General features: G+C 37.5%; 1 protein-coding gene and 1 pseudogene across 1 annotated transcript in view; one reads left to right on the top strand and one right to left on the bottom strand.

Annotated features, from left to right (window-relative positions):
• NID2 (nidogen 2 (osteonidogen)) overlaps positions 1-15,166 on the bottom strand; it is a 99,378-nt gene that overhangs the window by 67,625 nt on the left and 16,587 nt on the right. Inside the window, exon 3 of the mRNA XM_006894374.1 lies at positions 5,053-5,285. Coding sequence (XP_006894436.1) covers positions 5,053-5,285 — 233 coding nt within the window. The remainder of the gene's footprint in view (positions 1-5,052; positions 5,286-15,166) is intronic.
• LOC102856771 lies at positions 2,754-3,201 on the top strand (annotated as a pseudogene).

Raw genomic sequence — 15,166 nt, 5'->3', positions numbered from 1 at the left:
ATAGATCTCTTCCAGTCAGTTGGCCAAGTGGTTGTTCTCCAGATTTCTTGGCACAACTTGGTGAGCACATGCAGGACAGCATCTGTTAGCTGAAATACGTCAATTGGTATCCATACAATGACTCAGTATATTCCTTCCATCTTCTTTAAACACTCCCTGGATCACTTAATATTCTGCCTAAAGCATTCTTGATTATAGCAACTCTAGGTTTGAATTTGTTCTTCAGTTCCTTGAGCTTAAGAAATGCTGAACGACTTCGGCCCTTTGATTTTCCAACTCTAGCTCCTCGCATATTTCATTGTAATATTTTGCTTTGTCATTCTGTGCTGCCTTTTGGAATCTTCTGTTCAGCTCTTTAGTATCTTGAATTCTTCCTTGTGCTAGCTATTTTTTTTATACATATTATTCTCCTCTCATCAACAATTCAAGGGCATCAAAGATAAAAATGGAGGAAGTGTGTGAGTAAATAGACATGGTGTGTTTTCTTAGAGACCATCATTGCTTCTATTAGAAACTACAACTCCTTTCCCTACAGGACTAAAGTTCATAGAACATCCAGTACCCTTTGCAACGTGTTCCAATGCTCCATATTTATGATCCATTTGTCTGTCTAGGTCTCTAGAGCTCAAAAAGACAAAAACCAAAGGGGTGCAAGCAAAGAGCTAAATTTGTTCTACAGTCTAGACTGAAAGGTAGCCTACATGGAGCACTACGGATATTCAATGTAGTTTATTAGAATGGAAAAGGAGACAAGGGTTCAATAGAGGTTCTATCTAAAAATTAAAATGTAAGAGTAGGTAAATCAGAATTATTTCATAGCTCCAAACTAATGCTTGAATTTTGGCGTTGCCACTTAATAACTCTGAGATTATAGGAAATTTACTAATGTTCCTGCACTCATTGGTAAAATGGAGAAAATAGAAATATTTATCTCTTGGAATTCTTGCGAGATTTAATTACGATAATATTCTTCTGATGTTTAAATTTTTAGCATATGGCAAATAATTCATTCTCAATTAAACACCAACTCTAGGAAGGCAGATCTTACTGTCACACCCTACTCTCCAGGAGCTGCGCAGAGCAGACAGATGGTAAGCACAATTTTAAGGGGTTCAAGAAGGATTTGTTGAAACTTGCAAGTAGTTTCATTGGTTGCAAGAAGTAAACAATCTCATCTTTGTAGCTTCTCAACCAGAATTCAGGAAATGTATAAGAGGAAAACATACAGAAAAAAACCCTGGAAATCAAGAAATATCAACTGATGTACTACTAATCCCTGGTCTAGCACAAAGTGGAAAGGTTTATGGTTATACTAATAATTATCTTGATTTCACATCTGATTAATTTCAGATTACAAATATTCATTGTTGTTAAGTACTATCAATTCTCAACTGACTCATAATGTTGGTCAGACCATCTAGTGGGTTTTCAGAGGATATAAATTACACAGAAGAGGACTGCTCATCTTTCTTCCTTGAAGCAGCTGGTGGATTTGAACCAACTGCTTTTAGGTTGGCAGAACAACTCCTTATCATTAGACTACCAGAGTTCTCTGTAGACATCTTCAATTCCTTCATCTTTGGTTTTAGTGATTGGTGCATAGTTGTATTAACAATAGTTGTACTAGTAGGCCTTCTTTGTATTTGTATGGGTAGTATCCTATCACTTATAACATGTACTTCAGGATAGGTCTTGAAATGTTCTTCTTTTACTATGCTCTTTTAACACTATTCCTCTTCAATCTGTCTTTCCCAGTGAAATAGATCATCTGATTGTCTGATTCAAAATGCCCAGGATTAGTCTATCTCACTAATGCCTACAATGTCAATCTTTATGCACTCCATTTTATTTTTTACAACATCCAGTTTTCCTAGATTTATACTTTGTACATTCTATGTTCCAATTGTTAATGTATGCTTGCAATTGCCATTTCTTAAATTGGAAGAACTGAAAACCAAATTCATGCCTTGAGTTGCAAATACTGAAGGATTTTATGGGCATGATATTGATTGATGCAGGAAGCATCAAAAGAAAATGGAAGGAATGCACACAGTTACTATACCAAAAAAATTGGTCAATTCAGAACCATTTCAGAAAGCAGAATATAATCAAGAACCAAAGGTAATTAAGGAAGAATTTCAGCTGCACTGAAGGAATTGACAAAGAACAAGGACCAAGGAACTGATGGAATACCATTTGAGTTATTTCAACAAAGAGATGCAGCTCTATGCACACTCACTAGGCTATGCCAAGAAATTTGGAGGATAGCTACCTAGCCAGTTGAACAGAAGGGATCAATATTTGTTCCTTTAAAAAAAAAGTGATCCAACAGAATGTGGAAATTATAGAACAATATCATTAAATCACACAGAAGTAAAATCTTGCTAAAGATTACCTTAAAATTACTTGATCAATACATTGACAGGGAACTGCCAGAAATTCAAACTATATTCTAAAGAGGGGTTGTTATGAGGGATACTGTTGTTGATGTCAGATGGATATTTGCTGAAAACAGACAAGATTAGAGCTATGTTTCCTTGTGTTTTAGTGACTATGAAATGGCATTTGATTCTGTAGATCATAAGAAATTATGGTTAACATTGAAAAGAGTAAGAGCCCCAGAGCATTTAAGTGTGTTTATGCAAAATTTGTACATAGACCAAGAAGCAGTTGTTTCAAAAGAACAAGAGAATGCTGTGTGGTTTAAAATTAGGGATGGCCCTTTCCCCTGGCTAGCAATCCAGATGACACAGATGCTTGGAGTTGCTGTCAAAGACATGAATCAGCAGGAGTTCATCAGAGAGCTCTGGCAGCCTTTCTCAAAAAGTCCAAGTCCAGGAAGCTGAAAGTCTCTGAATGACTAGACACTGTCAAGTTGGCCAAGCATAATGAGCTTGTGCCATACAGTAAGAACTAGTTCAGCATACAGGCTGCTTCCATAGCGCAGTTCCTGTACCTCCAGAGCAGTGCTGGAGTTGGTTACATGACCATGATCTATGGGGAACAATAGACCATCATGCCCCTCCACGTCAACCAAAGCTCCAAAAGCATGGCTCGCTGTGTCCTCCAAGGCCTTGAGGAGCTCAAAATAGAGGAGAAGGTGCAACATGGAGACCACAAACTGATACTCAGAGACAGAGAGATCTGGACAGAATCACTGGACAGGTGGCAGGTGCCAACACGAAACACTACAACAAATGATGCTGGTTTAATAAATTGCCTCATTTGTTTAATAAAAAAAATGGGAATGGTGTGTATCAAGGTTGTATCCATTCTGCACATCTACTCAAACTGTATGCTAAGCAAATCATTTAAGAAGCTGGACTATATGAAGAATAATTAATGTGGCATCAGGATTGGAGGAAGAGTCCCCAACAACCTGCATCCACAGATTACACAAACTTGTTTGCAGAAATTGAAGTCTTGAAGAACTTATTGCAGAAGATCAAAGACGATAGACTTTAATATAGACTACATCTCAACACTAAAAAAAACAAAAATCCTCATCCTTGGACCAATAGATAACATTATGACAGATGGAGAAAATATACAAGTTATGAACAATTTAATTTCACTTGAATCCACAACCAACACTCATGGTAACAGCAGCAAGAAATCAAAAGACTTGTTACGTTAGGAAAATCTGTTACCTAGGACATCTCAATGTGCTAAAGAGCGATAATTTTAGTGTACCTTATCCAGGTCATGCTATTTTTGTCAAGTCAGAACCAACCCATAGCTGACCCTCCTGTGACAATAAATCACATGGGAGGAGACTGTCCATCTTTCTCCCATGAAGCAATTGGTATATTCGAACCTTGTACCTTTGTGTTGGCAACACAATTCCTTACCACTAAGCCACCAGAACTCCCTTACCCAAGTCTTAGTATTTTCAGTTATTTCTTAGGCATCTGAAAATCGGTCAAGAGTAAATATGGCAGAATAATAGATGTCTGTAGTCAAAAGACTTACTTCATTAGAAAATTTGCTGTGTAGGACCTCTCCAGTGTGCTAAAGAGCAATGCTGTTAGTTTAAAGACTAAGGAGTACTTAATCAAAGTCATGGTCTTCTCAATGGCTTCTTATGCATATGTAACGGACAATGAGTAAATATGACAGAAGAATTGGTGCCTCTGAATTATAGTATTGGGAAAGAATACGGAGTATCCCATAGACTCACAAAGGAACAAACAAATCTGACTTGAAGGAAGTATAAGTAGGTGTTCCCAAGGTTGGTTAAACTTAATATCATACACTTAGGGCATTGCTGTCAAGAGGAAGCAGTCCTTAGAAAAACATATTATGCTGGGAAATGTAGAGAAAAAGAGAAAGACTCTCTCAACAAGATGGACTGATACAGTGACTACCACAACAGGCTTGAATATGTGAGAGATTGTGAGGATGATCCAGGGTAGGGCAAGATTCAGATCTGCTGTTCATAGTGTCCTCGTGAGTCACAGTCAACACGGTGACACATAACAACACAGTAAGCCATGAATGAGAATGACGAATGTCTTCTATTCTGGCTACCTCATGGAAAAAGTACCAGCAGGTAATGAAGTCATAAAGAAATAAAGAGGATTTCTAAAAGTATACCAATCTTTTGTTAGTTTTTTGTTTGTTTTTCTTTTGCAAATTGTATTACTTTTCATTTAATTCTTAACACATATCTATACAAATGACTAATTAAAAATGTATCCTTCTTGTGAAATGATTAATCTCAAAAGCCTCAATTTGGGAAGTTATATTACCAGATATTTTCATGTGGTTCCAAGAACAATATTTTTCATAGTATGCTTCAGAGGATTTATAAACACACATGCATACACTGCTCTCTTTCTAGTAGCTATGTCCTGACAGAGCAGAAAAAATAGACAAGTTTTGGTGGAATTGATCCTTCCAAAGTCTAATCTCTGTGTTGACCTCATGCTTTGCTTAGAACCCACCAAGATATTATTGTTTTTTTAACTGCTTTGTGGCTAATCAAGTTTCAGTAGCTTCTAAAGGTCCTGGCATTCGAACAGGAGAATGTTGAAACCTTATGTTACTTACTGGTAGAGGTTTTTTACAGACTGTTCATTTGTGGTCAATCTGAAATATGCTCCTTTTCTCTTCAGATCATCAGTCTCCCCTCGCGAGAATCCTACTCGGGCTGGAAGTTCAAGTTGGACATTGTAAGACTGTTTTGGACGAGTTCCAAAGAACTGAAGGCCATTGGAAGGATAAAGAAAGATGGCAAAGCTATCAGACTTGTCAGATGCCAAAACTGCCTGGAAAGTGTTCCGCTGAAGGGAAAAAAAAAGAAAAAAAATGTTAGAAACATCCTTAAAATCAACTGGATGTAGTGACACACAGCATCATAAAAAGTGGAAAAGTGTTCATTCCTCCCTTTGCAGGTATTCATTGTATTTCTCCAAAGTATTAACTTAATAACCTTTTAAATTTCCTCTTCTGTTAATAAAAGTAATTTTATGTTATATTACTGATTATATAATCCTTTTAAATCAATCTGTATTAATAATTGCAATAGGCATATAGAAGAGAGATGCTAATAAGTTAAAATATATGCACTGTTATGCAAAATAACTGTATGAGTTCTCAAAACCTAAACACAAGAATTACTATGTTCAGCAATAGTAATAGTTCAGCAATTCCATTCCTAGGCATATTGTTGAATTCAGGAGTCATACACCAACATTCACAATAAAATAAATTAAGCATTATTCACAATGATGAAAACAAAAAACCCAAATGTCTATTAAGAGATAAATGAATAAACAAAGTTGGGTTTTCTGTAATACAAGGTAATACTGTATTAATATTGGTATATTAGTTATGGTTTATAATACAATGGAATATTATTCAATCATAAAGATACACTGACTTCTGATACATGCTACAACATGGATGAACTTTATAAAGATGATGCTAAATGATTAAGTCAAACACAAAAGGGTAAATACTTTATAATTCCACTTAGATGAAATATATGGAATTTAAAAATTCACAAAAGTAAAAAGTTTATAGTTACTGGTGGTTAGCTTTAGGGGAGCAGAGAGAAGTCAATACTGAAGGGATATAGTTTCTGTTTCCTATATGTATAGCAATGAAGGCACTATATAGTGAATGGGACTAATGTCACCAAATGGTACATGCAAAAAAATTACTAAAATGGCAAGCTTTTGCTACATTTGCTACATTTATTGCGATACATTAAATATATATATATATATATGTATGTATATATATATGTGTGTGTGTGTGTGTGTGTGTATATATATTGTTTAAGTTTTCAAACTTCTCTTTTCCAAACTGCTTTGAGTTGGTAATCAGTAGCAATTTTAACTTGGTGACCACTGTCCTAGTCTACTCCCTAGGTATTCAGTGTCTTTTGTTTGAACAAGCCATCCATCCATCCATTCACTGAATGCTCATTATAGGCAGGCATGGTTTTAGGCACTGGATCAAAAGACTCTCTTTCTACTCTAACAGACTTTCTCCTTTCTTTTCCATTTACTGTTTCGCACCAGCAACAGAGTTATTCTACTTCCATTTTGCAAATAAGGAAAAAGAGACCTAGGTGCTAACAAGTCTGTCTAAAGTCAGATGGTTCAGCATCTAAGTCCTGAACCACTAGGTCACTTGTATAAGGAGGAGATATCACATGGGAGTGGCTGAGTCTCTTTTCCACTTCATAAAGGGAACCGTTCCCATTGATACTATACTAGTATCAAACAAATAGCCACATGGTCAGTTGCTCACATGCCCCCTCCCATGCTTCTGTTCCTATTTTTACAAATCACTGGGTCCAATGTTCATTGCAAATTGACTCACAAGCTTTACTTAGTTGCGGAGTTTATTAGCGAAATACATTAGGGAGTGAAAGACTTAAAGGATAACACATAGTTAAAGTCTAGGTTTAATGAACAGCAGCTCCAAGCCAGATTAACATCAAGACACAATTTCTCAATTAGTTCAAACAGTCAATAATTAGCTTCTCAGTCAATAAATGGAAGTCTAGGTTCAATTCAGCAGCACAAATAAACCTTTCATCTTCTCAATCATCTAGCAAGCTTTATTTCATAGCAGTCACAAATAAACTCTTCCTTCATTCAGTCCTCTAGAAGCAAAACCTTTGGCTCCATCTCCAGGGTTCGATCAGGCTACACCTTGCCACAGTCTTTCCACAGTCTCTTTACAATGTGGATAGTGTTCTCTCTTATATTAGTCCTACAACTGTTGATGATTTGCAAGACCATATGTCCATAGATGAAGTAGCTGGAGACCATGCTCCCAGAGAGGGCTAACACAATGGATAAAAAACTTATTTTTCAAAGTTACACACCATCCTTCCTTCATTATAGTATTCAAAGCGATATATAATCTGGCTCCAAACTGTTCTCAGGCTTCATTCCACTGCAACTTTATCAGATTACTTAAATTTCACATTTGTTTCCAATATTTTAATGCATCTATATTTTATTCATATTTTCTTGTGCCTAGAAACATCACAAACTCTTAAATGCTGCTTCTCAATGTATTTTGTGATTCTCTGCAGAATTATTTCTTCTTTCTGACCATTTATAACACCTCATAGGTACGTCAAGATAAGATTTACCTCATTTATACCAGGTTTCTTCTTCCCGAAGAATGGGAATCCCAGAACACTTGATTGTTCTAATGTGAAACTTATACTTGGACCAGGAGGCAGTCGTCAGAACAGAGCAAGGGAACAGTGCATGGTTCAAAATTGGGAAGGGCGTATGCCAGGGATGCATCCTATCTCCATACCTTTTCAACCTATATGCAGAACAGATTATCCGGGAGGCGGGGCTCTATGAGGAGAAATGTGGGGTCAAGATTAGTGGACGATTTATCAACAATCTGCGTTATGCGGATGACACAACCCTGCTTGCTGAAACTGAGGAGGACCTGAAGTGCCTGCTGCAGAGTGTCAAGGACTGCAGCCTACAATATGGATTGAGGCTCAATGTCAAGAAGACAAAGATTCTCACCACTGGACCAATTGGCAGCATCAGGATGGATGGTGAAGAGATTGAGATTGTACACAGCTTTAGTTTGCTTGGCTCCATAGTCAACAGTCTTGGCACCAGCAGCCAGGAAATTAAAAGGCGCATTGCCATGGGAAAGTCTGCTGTTAGGGACTTCTCCAAAGTGCTGAAGAGCAATGGTATCTCTTTGGAGACTAGGGTGCGTCTAGGCCATGGTCTTCACAATCACCTGTTATGCATCAGAGAGCTGGACAATGACCAAGGAGGACAGAAGGAGAATTGATGCCTTTGAGCTGTGGTGCTGGAGAAGAGTATTGAGAATACCATGGACTGCTAGGAAAAGAAACAGATTTGTCCTGGAAAGGGTTAAACCAGGTGGCTCCTTGGAGGCAAGGATTCTGAGGCTCCGTCTAACATACTTTGGACATGTTGTGAGGAGAGACCGGTCCTTGGAGAGGGACATCATGCTTGGGAGGGTGGAGGGACAGCACAGGAGAGGAAGGCCCTCTATGAGGTGGATTGATTCAGTGACTGGGATAATTGGGATGGGAGTGTCAGAGACAGTGCGACTGGCACAGGACAGAGCAGAGTTTAGGGCTGTTGTACATAGGGTTGCTATGAGTCGCAGGCGACTCGACGGCACATAACAACAACAACAAACCAGGTTTATTGTTTGTATGTTCATAAACTCTATTCTTTCATTCATTCTATCTTAATTCCAACAACCAAATAAATGCCCACTGAGCACTATATATATGCTGGAGAAGCTAAGAAGCAAAAGAGAAAAATACTAACTAGAGGAGTTAATTTAGGGGAGAGAAACAGGCATGGCTGGAATTACAAGAGTGGCATTAGACAGGGTGGTAGAGGCCACACAGGAGGATGTGTGTGCCCAAGACCTTGGGGATGGGGGTGGGGAGGTGTCATAAAGGCGGCTTGTGAATGTTAATAAACACTGTGGGAACCAGAGCAGACCAGGAAAGAGAAACCCAGAGCTTGAATTATCCACAAACTCCACTCCCAGGCCCTAACAGAATCCCTCTTATCGTTTAATTTACTCTTTCTATTTTCAACAAAATGCTGTTTTGTCTTAGCCTACATCTAGCTATCTTTATTTCCCCTATATGATCTATTAATATTAACACTTCTAAAGGAGGTTATTTAGGAGTTTGACAATACTTCCTTATTCTAAATTGCAATTTAGTAGGGAAATGGAGAAATATTTTTAAAATCCTATTTAGTTCATAATAATGTGATGCTTGGGAAAACTATTTTCTACTAAACAATATTGCATTCTCATTTTGCTAGAAAGACAAAATTAAGCAGAAAGTAACATTTACTTTTACTAAATTGCTAGGTACTTTTGAGTAGACACCATGCTGACTTTATGTACAATAGGTATTTTACTAAATATGACACAAAGAAAGGCATGTTGTCTTTCATTTTCTTCTGTCTTGGGTCATCCATCTTTTGCTCCAGCTCTTTCCTAATTTTATTTCTTTCTTTTAATGTTTAATGTCAAAGAATAGTATTATAATTTTGGTTGTAGGGAAAGAAATTCAGGCACTGGCATGCTTTTCAAGAAATGAAAAATACTATGTATATCTTTTCTGTTTTCTTCTTACATCCACAAAGTAATAGCCAGAAACTTAGAATGTGTTAAAGTCATTGATAGTTTCATCAGCAAAAAAGGGAAATGATTTCTAAAATTTCTAAAAGTTAAGATACCATAACTTCTTCCAAATGCACACAAAAGCTGTTTTGAATCATTTATATACATAATATCTATTATACCAGCAATTAATGTTGATTTGATAACTTTAGATTGTGAATTTAGTTAGAATAAATAACATTTAACTAGAGACAGAAATGTATTAAAGGAGAAACATTTTCAGTGCTATGCTTTTAAGTGCCTGGCATTAATTTCTCAATTTAAAAGTAAGGTGGGAAATCCTGGTTCCATATTTAGAGAATTTCTGTAAGATAAGGAACTCATATAGACTGTGAGAAAGTTGAGTGGTATGAAGGGGTTGAAGTAAATAGAGATGGAAAGGGAAAGTCTGACTTTTTTACCATGAGGTCTAGGTCTTCAATGTTTTCACTCATTCTTTCAGTCAGTAAATTCATCTCAACTTAAAATTATTCAACATCTTTTATGAGCCATCCTTGAAAGAAGCATATATTGTAAATGCTAAGTGTTTAATATACTTGTCTCTACTGAAGCAGACAAATATCAAAGGAAGAAAACAACTTCCTCTCAAATAGAATTTAAGACTCCAAAATATACTCCAAAGAGTTGGGTTGTTAAAAAACCACTCAGCACACCAAATGATCACTTCTAAAGTTTCCTCTCTGTTCTAAAGAATTTTACATCTCCTTGCTAAAGAGCCCACTTCATGAAGTCCTGAAAAGCTCCTCCCCCACAAAGCAGTCTTTGACTGGTTTCCAAACCAGAAAGGTCATTACATTCCTAGATAGGTAGAAGGCTTTGCAAGAGCCCCACACATGCTGGCTCTGAAGAGAAACTCTCAGATGGGCTGCCAAATCCCACAAAAGGGTCACTGGTTATTAACTCCCCCAGGATCCCACATATGAGAGAGGGCTTCCAGGGGGAAGAGAAGCAAGGGATGATTAGGGCCAGTGTCTGTCCAACCTCAGGGTTTCCCCCATTCTGTTATCAGAAAACAAGAAAAGTCAGGGGCTGTGACAAAAACAAACAGAAAGAATTGACTTCTCTCCAAATACAGAGTTTCACCAGTGAATGATAATTTGACATGTGGCAGAGACAGTCTGATGGATACAAACCATACCCTCCTATGAGATTCTAATTTTTTGCAACTGATTTTATTCTAGTCATGTAGCAAAACCATCAGAACAGCTGCCTGGAGAAGCCCTCATGGTATACCAGTTAGGTACTTGGCTAATAACCACCAGTCACTGGGCTAGAGAAACATGTGGCAGCTTGCTTTCATAAGGATGTATAGCCCTGTAAATTCTACTCTACCTGGCAGCCTTCAATGCATATTACATTTCAACAGGGGGGAAAAAAAAACAACAAAAAGCTAAAACCAAAAATCTTCAACAATGGACCAATAGGCAACATTGTGATGGAGAAAAGACTGAAATTGTCAGTGATTTCATCTTGCTTGGATCCATACTCAACACCATTAGTACAAGCAGTCAGGAGATCAGAAGACGTATAGCATTAGGAAAGTCTGTGTTGAGACCTCTCCAAACTCCTGAAGAGCAATGAGGTCAGTTTAAGGAGAACCTAATTTAAACTACAGTCTTTCCAAACATCTTCTAAGCATCTGAGAGCTGGACAATGACTAATGATGACAGGCGATAAATCAATGCATTTGAGCCTTGATTTTGGAGAAGAATGCTGAATATCTCATGGATTACCAAAAGAACAAACAGATATCTCTTGGATAAATTGCAACCAGGTGTTCCTTGAAGATGAAGATGGTGAATCATGTCTCACACATTTTGAGCATGTTGTTAGGGAAAGCTATTCTTTGAAAGGGATGTCATGCTTGGAAAGGTGAAGGATCAACAAAGGAGAGGAAGACACTCATTGAGATGGATTGATCTGCAGCAATGGGCTCAAATGTATCAAGGATGATGAGAGGATGATGCAGGATAGGACAGAGTTCAGATCTGTTGTTCACAATGAGCCACAATATTTGGCTCAATTAACACTTAACAACAATAACAAATTCTACAGGGCAGTTCTACTCTGTCCTATTTACTATTAGTTGGAGTTGATTCAACAACAGTAGGTTGGTTCAATTTTGTTGTTAGATGCTGTTGAGTCAAATACAACCCCTAATGATCCTATGAACAACAGATCTGAACCCTGTCCTATCCTGTTCCATCTTTGCACTTCTTGACACACTAGAGCCCATTGCAGTGGTCACTGTGTCAATCCACCTGGTTGAGGGTCTTCCTCTCCTTCACCAATCCTCTGCCTTTCCAAGCATGATGCCCCTTTCCAAGGAATACCCACTCCTAGCAACATGCCTGAAGTATGTGAGGTGAAGCTCTATCATCTTTGTGTGCAAGAAGCATTCTGTCTGCATGTTCTCTAAGATATATTTGTTTGTGCTTTTGGCAACCAATGGGATGTTCTATGTCCTAGGGTTTTTGTTTGTTTTCTTTTTTTTAATTAATTTCAATGAACATCTACAGAGATTTTGGACTTCCATTCATTCATTGTTGCACTTTTCTCCCACCCCCACCTCCCCACCCCCAGTTCGCTCCTCTCCTTGAAAAGCAAAAGAAAAACTCCTTCATTGGTACATAATTCACCTCCCCCCCCCGGAAACCCGCATCTCAAGTATACTCCACTCTGCAACCTTCATTCCTGACTTTTATGATAATCATAATGCTCTAAAATATATTAAACTATTCTCTCCCTCATCAGTTTCAATGCAATAAACATAATTTATCGAGTTTTTCTCAGTCTTACCCCCGACCCTGATGCCAGCCTCATTCTACAACAGTGGCAACAGTCCTTTTGTGACTAAGATATTTCACTCAGCATAATGTCCTCCAGGGTCACCCATTTTGAATAATATTGCATGAGTTTCTTGTTTTACAATGCAGCGTAGTATTCCATTGTGTGACTAGACCACAGCTTCTTTTTCTTTCTTTTTTTATTGAGACTTTATTGTAAGTTTATAAAGAACTTGGATTTCCATTCATTCATTGTTGCACATTTTCCTCCCTGCTCCCGTCCCCCCCGCAGTTCACTTTTTTCCTTTGGAAAAAAAGTTTTTCATTGTTCTATAATCCCCCAGTCTACTTTACTATGCGGCCCTTATTCTGAACTCTTGTCATACCAATAATAACTAATCACATATTCCTTTTATACAGTTCTCTCCCTCATCTGTTTCAATACAGTGTACATTATTTATCTCCTCTTTTCTTTCCCCATGTCAGTTCTGTTTTATAACAGTGGCATTTGCAGTATTTGCCATTTTGTGACTGAGATATTTCACTCAGCATAATGTCCTCCATTTTGTATAATTTTTCATGAGTTCTTTGTTTTTCAGTGCTGCACAATATCCCATTGTATGAATATACCACAGCTTCTCTTTCTAGTCATTTGTTGATGGGCACTTGGGTTGTTTCCAACTCTTTGCTATTGTGAACAAAGCATCAATAAACATGAATGTGCATTCTATGTTCTAGTTTTAATTTTCATTTGTGTAAGCCTCAAAATCCAAACTTCAAGAAGCTGGACTCAAAGAAGAATTTTGCAACAAGATTGGAGGAAGACTCATCAATAATCTGCAATTCTATCTACAATTTTACTTGCTGAAAGTGAGGACTTGAAGCTCTTGTTGTAGAAGGTCAAAGAATATAGTCTTCAATATGGATTGCATCTCAGTGTCAAGAAAACAAAGGTTGGATTTTAGAGATTTCGAAAATTAAAACTAGGACATAAATGTGGCTCCTATTAGCTCACATGCTTTCTACAGTTACAGGATCATCAAGTTCTGACCTGATCTTTTGTTATCTACAGGATACTATCATATATATATTTAAATTATCTCATTCATATTTGTCCTTAATCTGACATATCCTTTGAATGTTCAAAGTTAAATGTTGAAAGTTATCAGTTTTTTGTTATATCTTTTCTGACATTTGTTGTGAGGTATCATCAAGTCAATTATGTCACCCAAGTGAAAGAGTATAACCATCCAGATTGTCCTATAGAGACTTCTAGGCTATAATTTTTACGGCTATCAATCATTCATCTGTCAGTTTGTATACGGAAGTGGTTTGCCTGTTGCTGTGATGCTGAAAACTCAAGTGCCATTAGGCTCATCCTTGGTAGACAGGTTCAACATGGCTTCCAGATTAAGACAGACTAGGAAGGAGGAGCTAATGATTTTTTTTTAAATGTTGTTCTTGTTGTTAGGTGCTATCACGTCACTTGCTACTCATAGTGAAATAGACAGGGAAGGTTTTATTAATAACCTCTGGAATATTATCTGATATAGTGCCGAGAGATAAGATGCCTAAATGAGGTGGGAAAATTGCATAAAAACAAACCCACTTCCATCAAGATGACTGGAAAACATCCTATAAAATTACAAAAGCATCTTTTAAAATAGAGTAGAATTCCCCATAGGGTTTCCAAGTTTGTGTAAATCTTTATGGAAGTAAACTGCCACATCTTTCTCCTTTGGAGTGACTTAAAATTTCAACTCTGGTGGCCTAGTGGTAAGAAGGTGCTCAGCAATCCCAAAGGCCCGTAGTTTGAATCCACCAGCTGCTCCATGGGAGAAGGCTAGGCAATCTCCTTTTGTGCAAATAATTGCCTCTGAAAACCCGAAAGAGGGTCAGTTATGGGTTGGTTCTGAGTCGATAGTACACAACAATAACAACAACGTTTTCAATTAGCTATCAAATGCTTAATCCACTGCACCATTAGGCTTTCTTTCAGGTTGAAAGGTACTTAAAATAGAACTGGAGAAAAGTGACCTCAAAGTAGAGTCATCTTAATGACACAGATGGAGATGAGCTTTCAAAACCATTATTTGCTGAAGTGCTATTATTACAGGGAAGAAAGCTATTAAAAATAAGAGCCTGTAAATATTCATTAAAAATTGGAATGTGGCATGTATACAGTATTATCTAGGAAAATTCAAAGTGAGAAATTAAATGAGACACATAAAGGTTGATGTCCTAGACATTAGTGAGCTGAAATGGACTGGTTTGTATTGGCCATGCTGAATCAGACAATCACATGGTCTACTATAATGGAAATGAAAAAATTGAAGAGGGGCATTTCAAGATCTATCCTAAAGTACAAAACCACCGGTGATAGGATAATAGCTACACACATACAAGGAAGACTAGATAATATGACTGTTATTCATGTTTATACACTAATCCCAAAGATGAAAAATTTACAGATTTTACTAATTTCTACATTGTTGTTGTTATGTGTCATCAAGTCACTGGTGACTCATAGCGACTCTATATACAAGAGCCCTAAACTCCGTTCTATCCTGTGCCAACCTCGCCATCTCCGACACTCATTCCCACGACCCCTATCACAGAATCGATCCATCTCATCGAGGGTCTTCCTCTCCTGAACCGTCCCTCCACTCTCCCAAACATGATGTCCCTCTCTAAAG

The sequence above is a fragment of the Elephantulus edwardii genome, unplaced genomic scaffold (assembly GCF_000299155.1).
Source record: "Elephantulus edwardii isolate Elephantulus edwardi_28Jun2011 unplaced genomic scaffold, EleEdw1.0 scaffold00140, whole genome shotgun sequence".
Taxonomy (NCBI): domain Eukaryota; kingdom Metazoa; phylum Chordata; class Mammalia; order Macroscelidea; family Macroscelididae; genus Elephantulus; species Elephantulus edwardii.
This window is presented reverse-complemented; position numbering and strand designations above follow the sequence as displayed.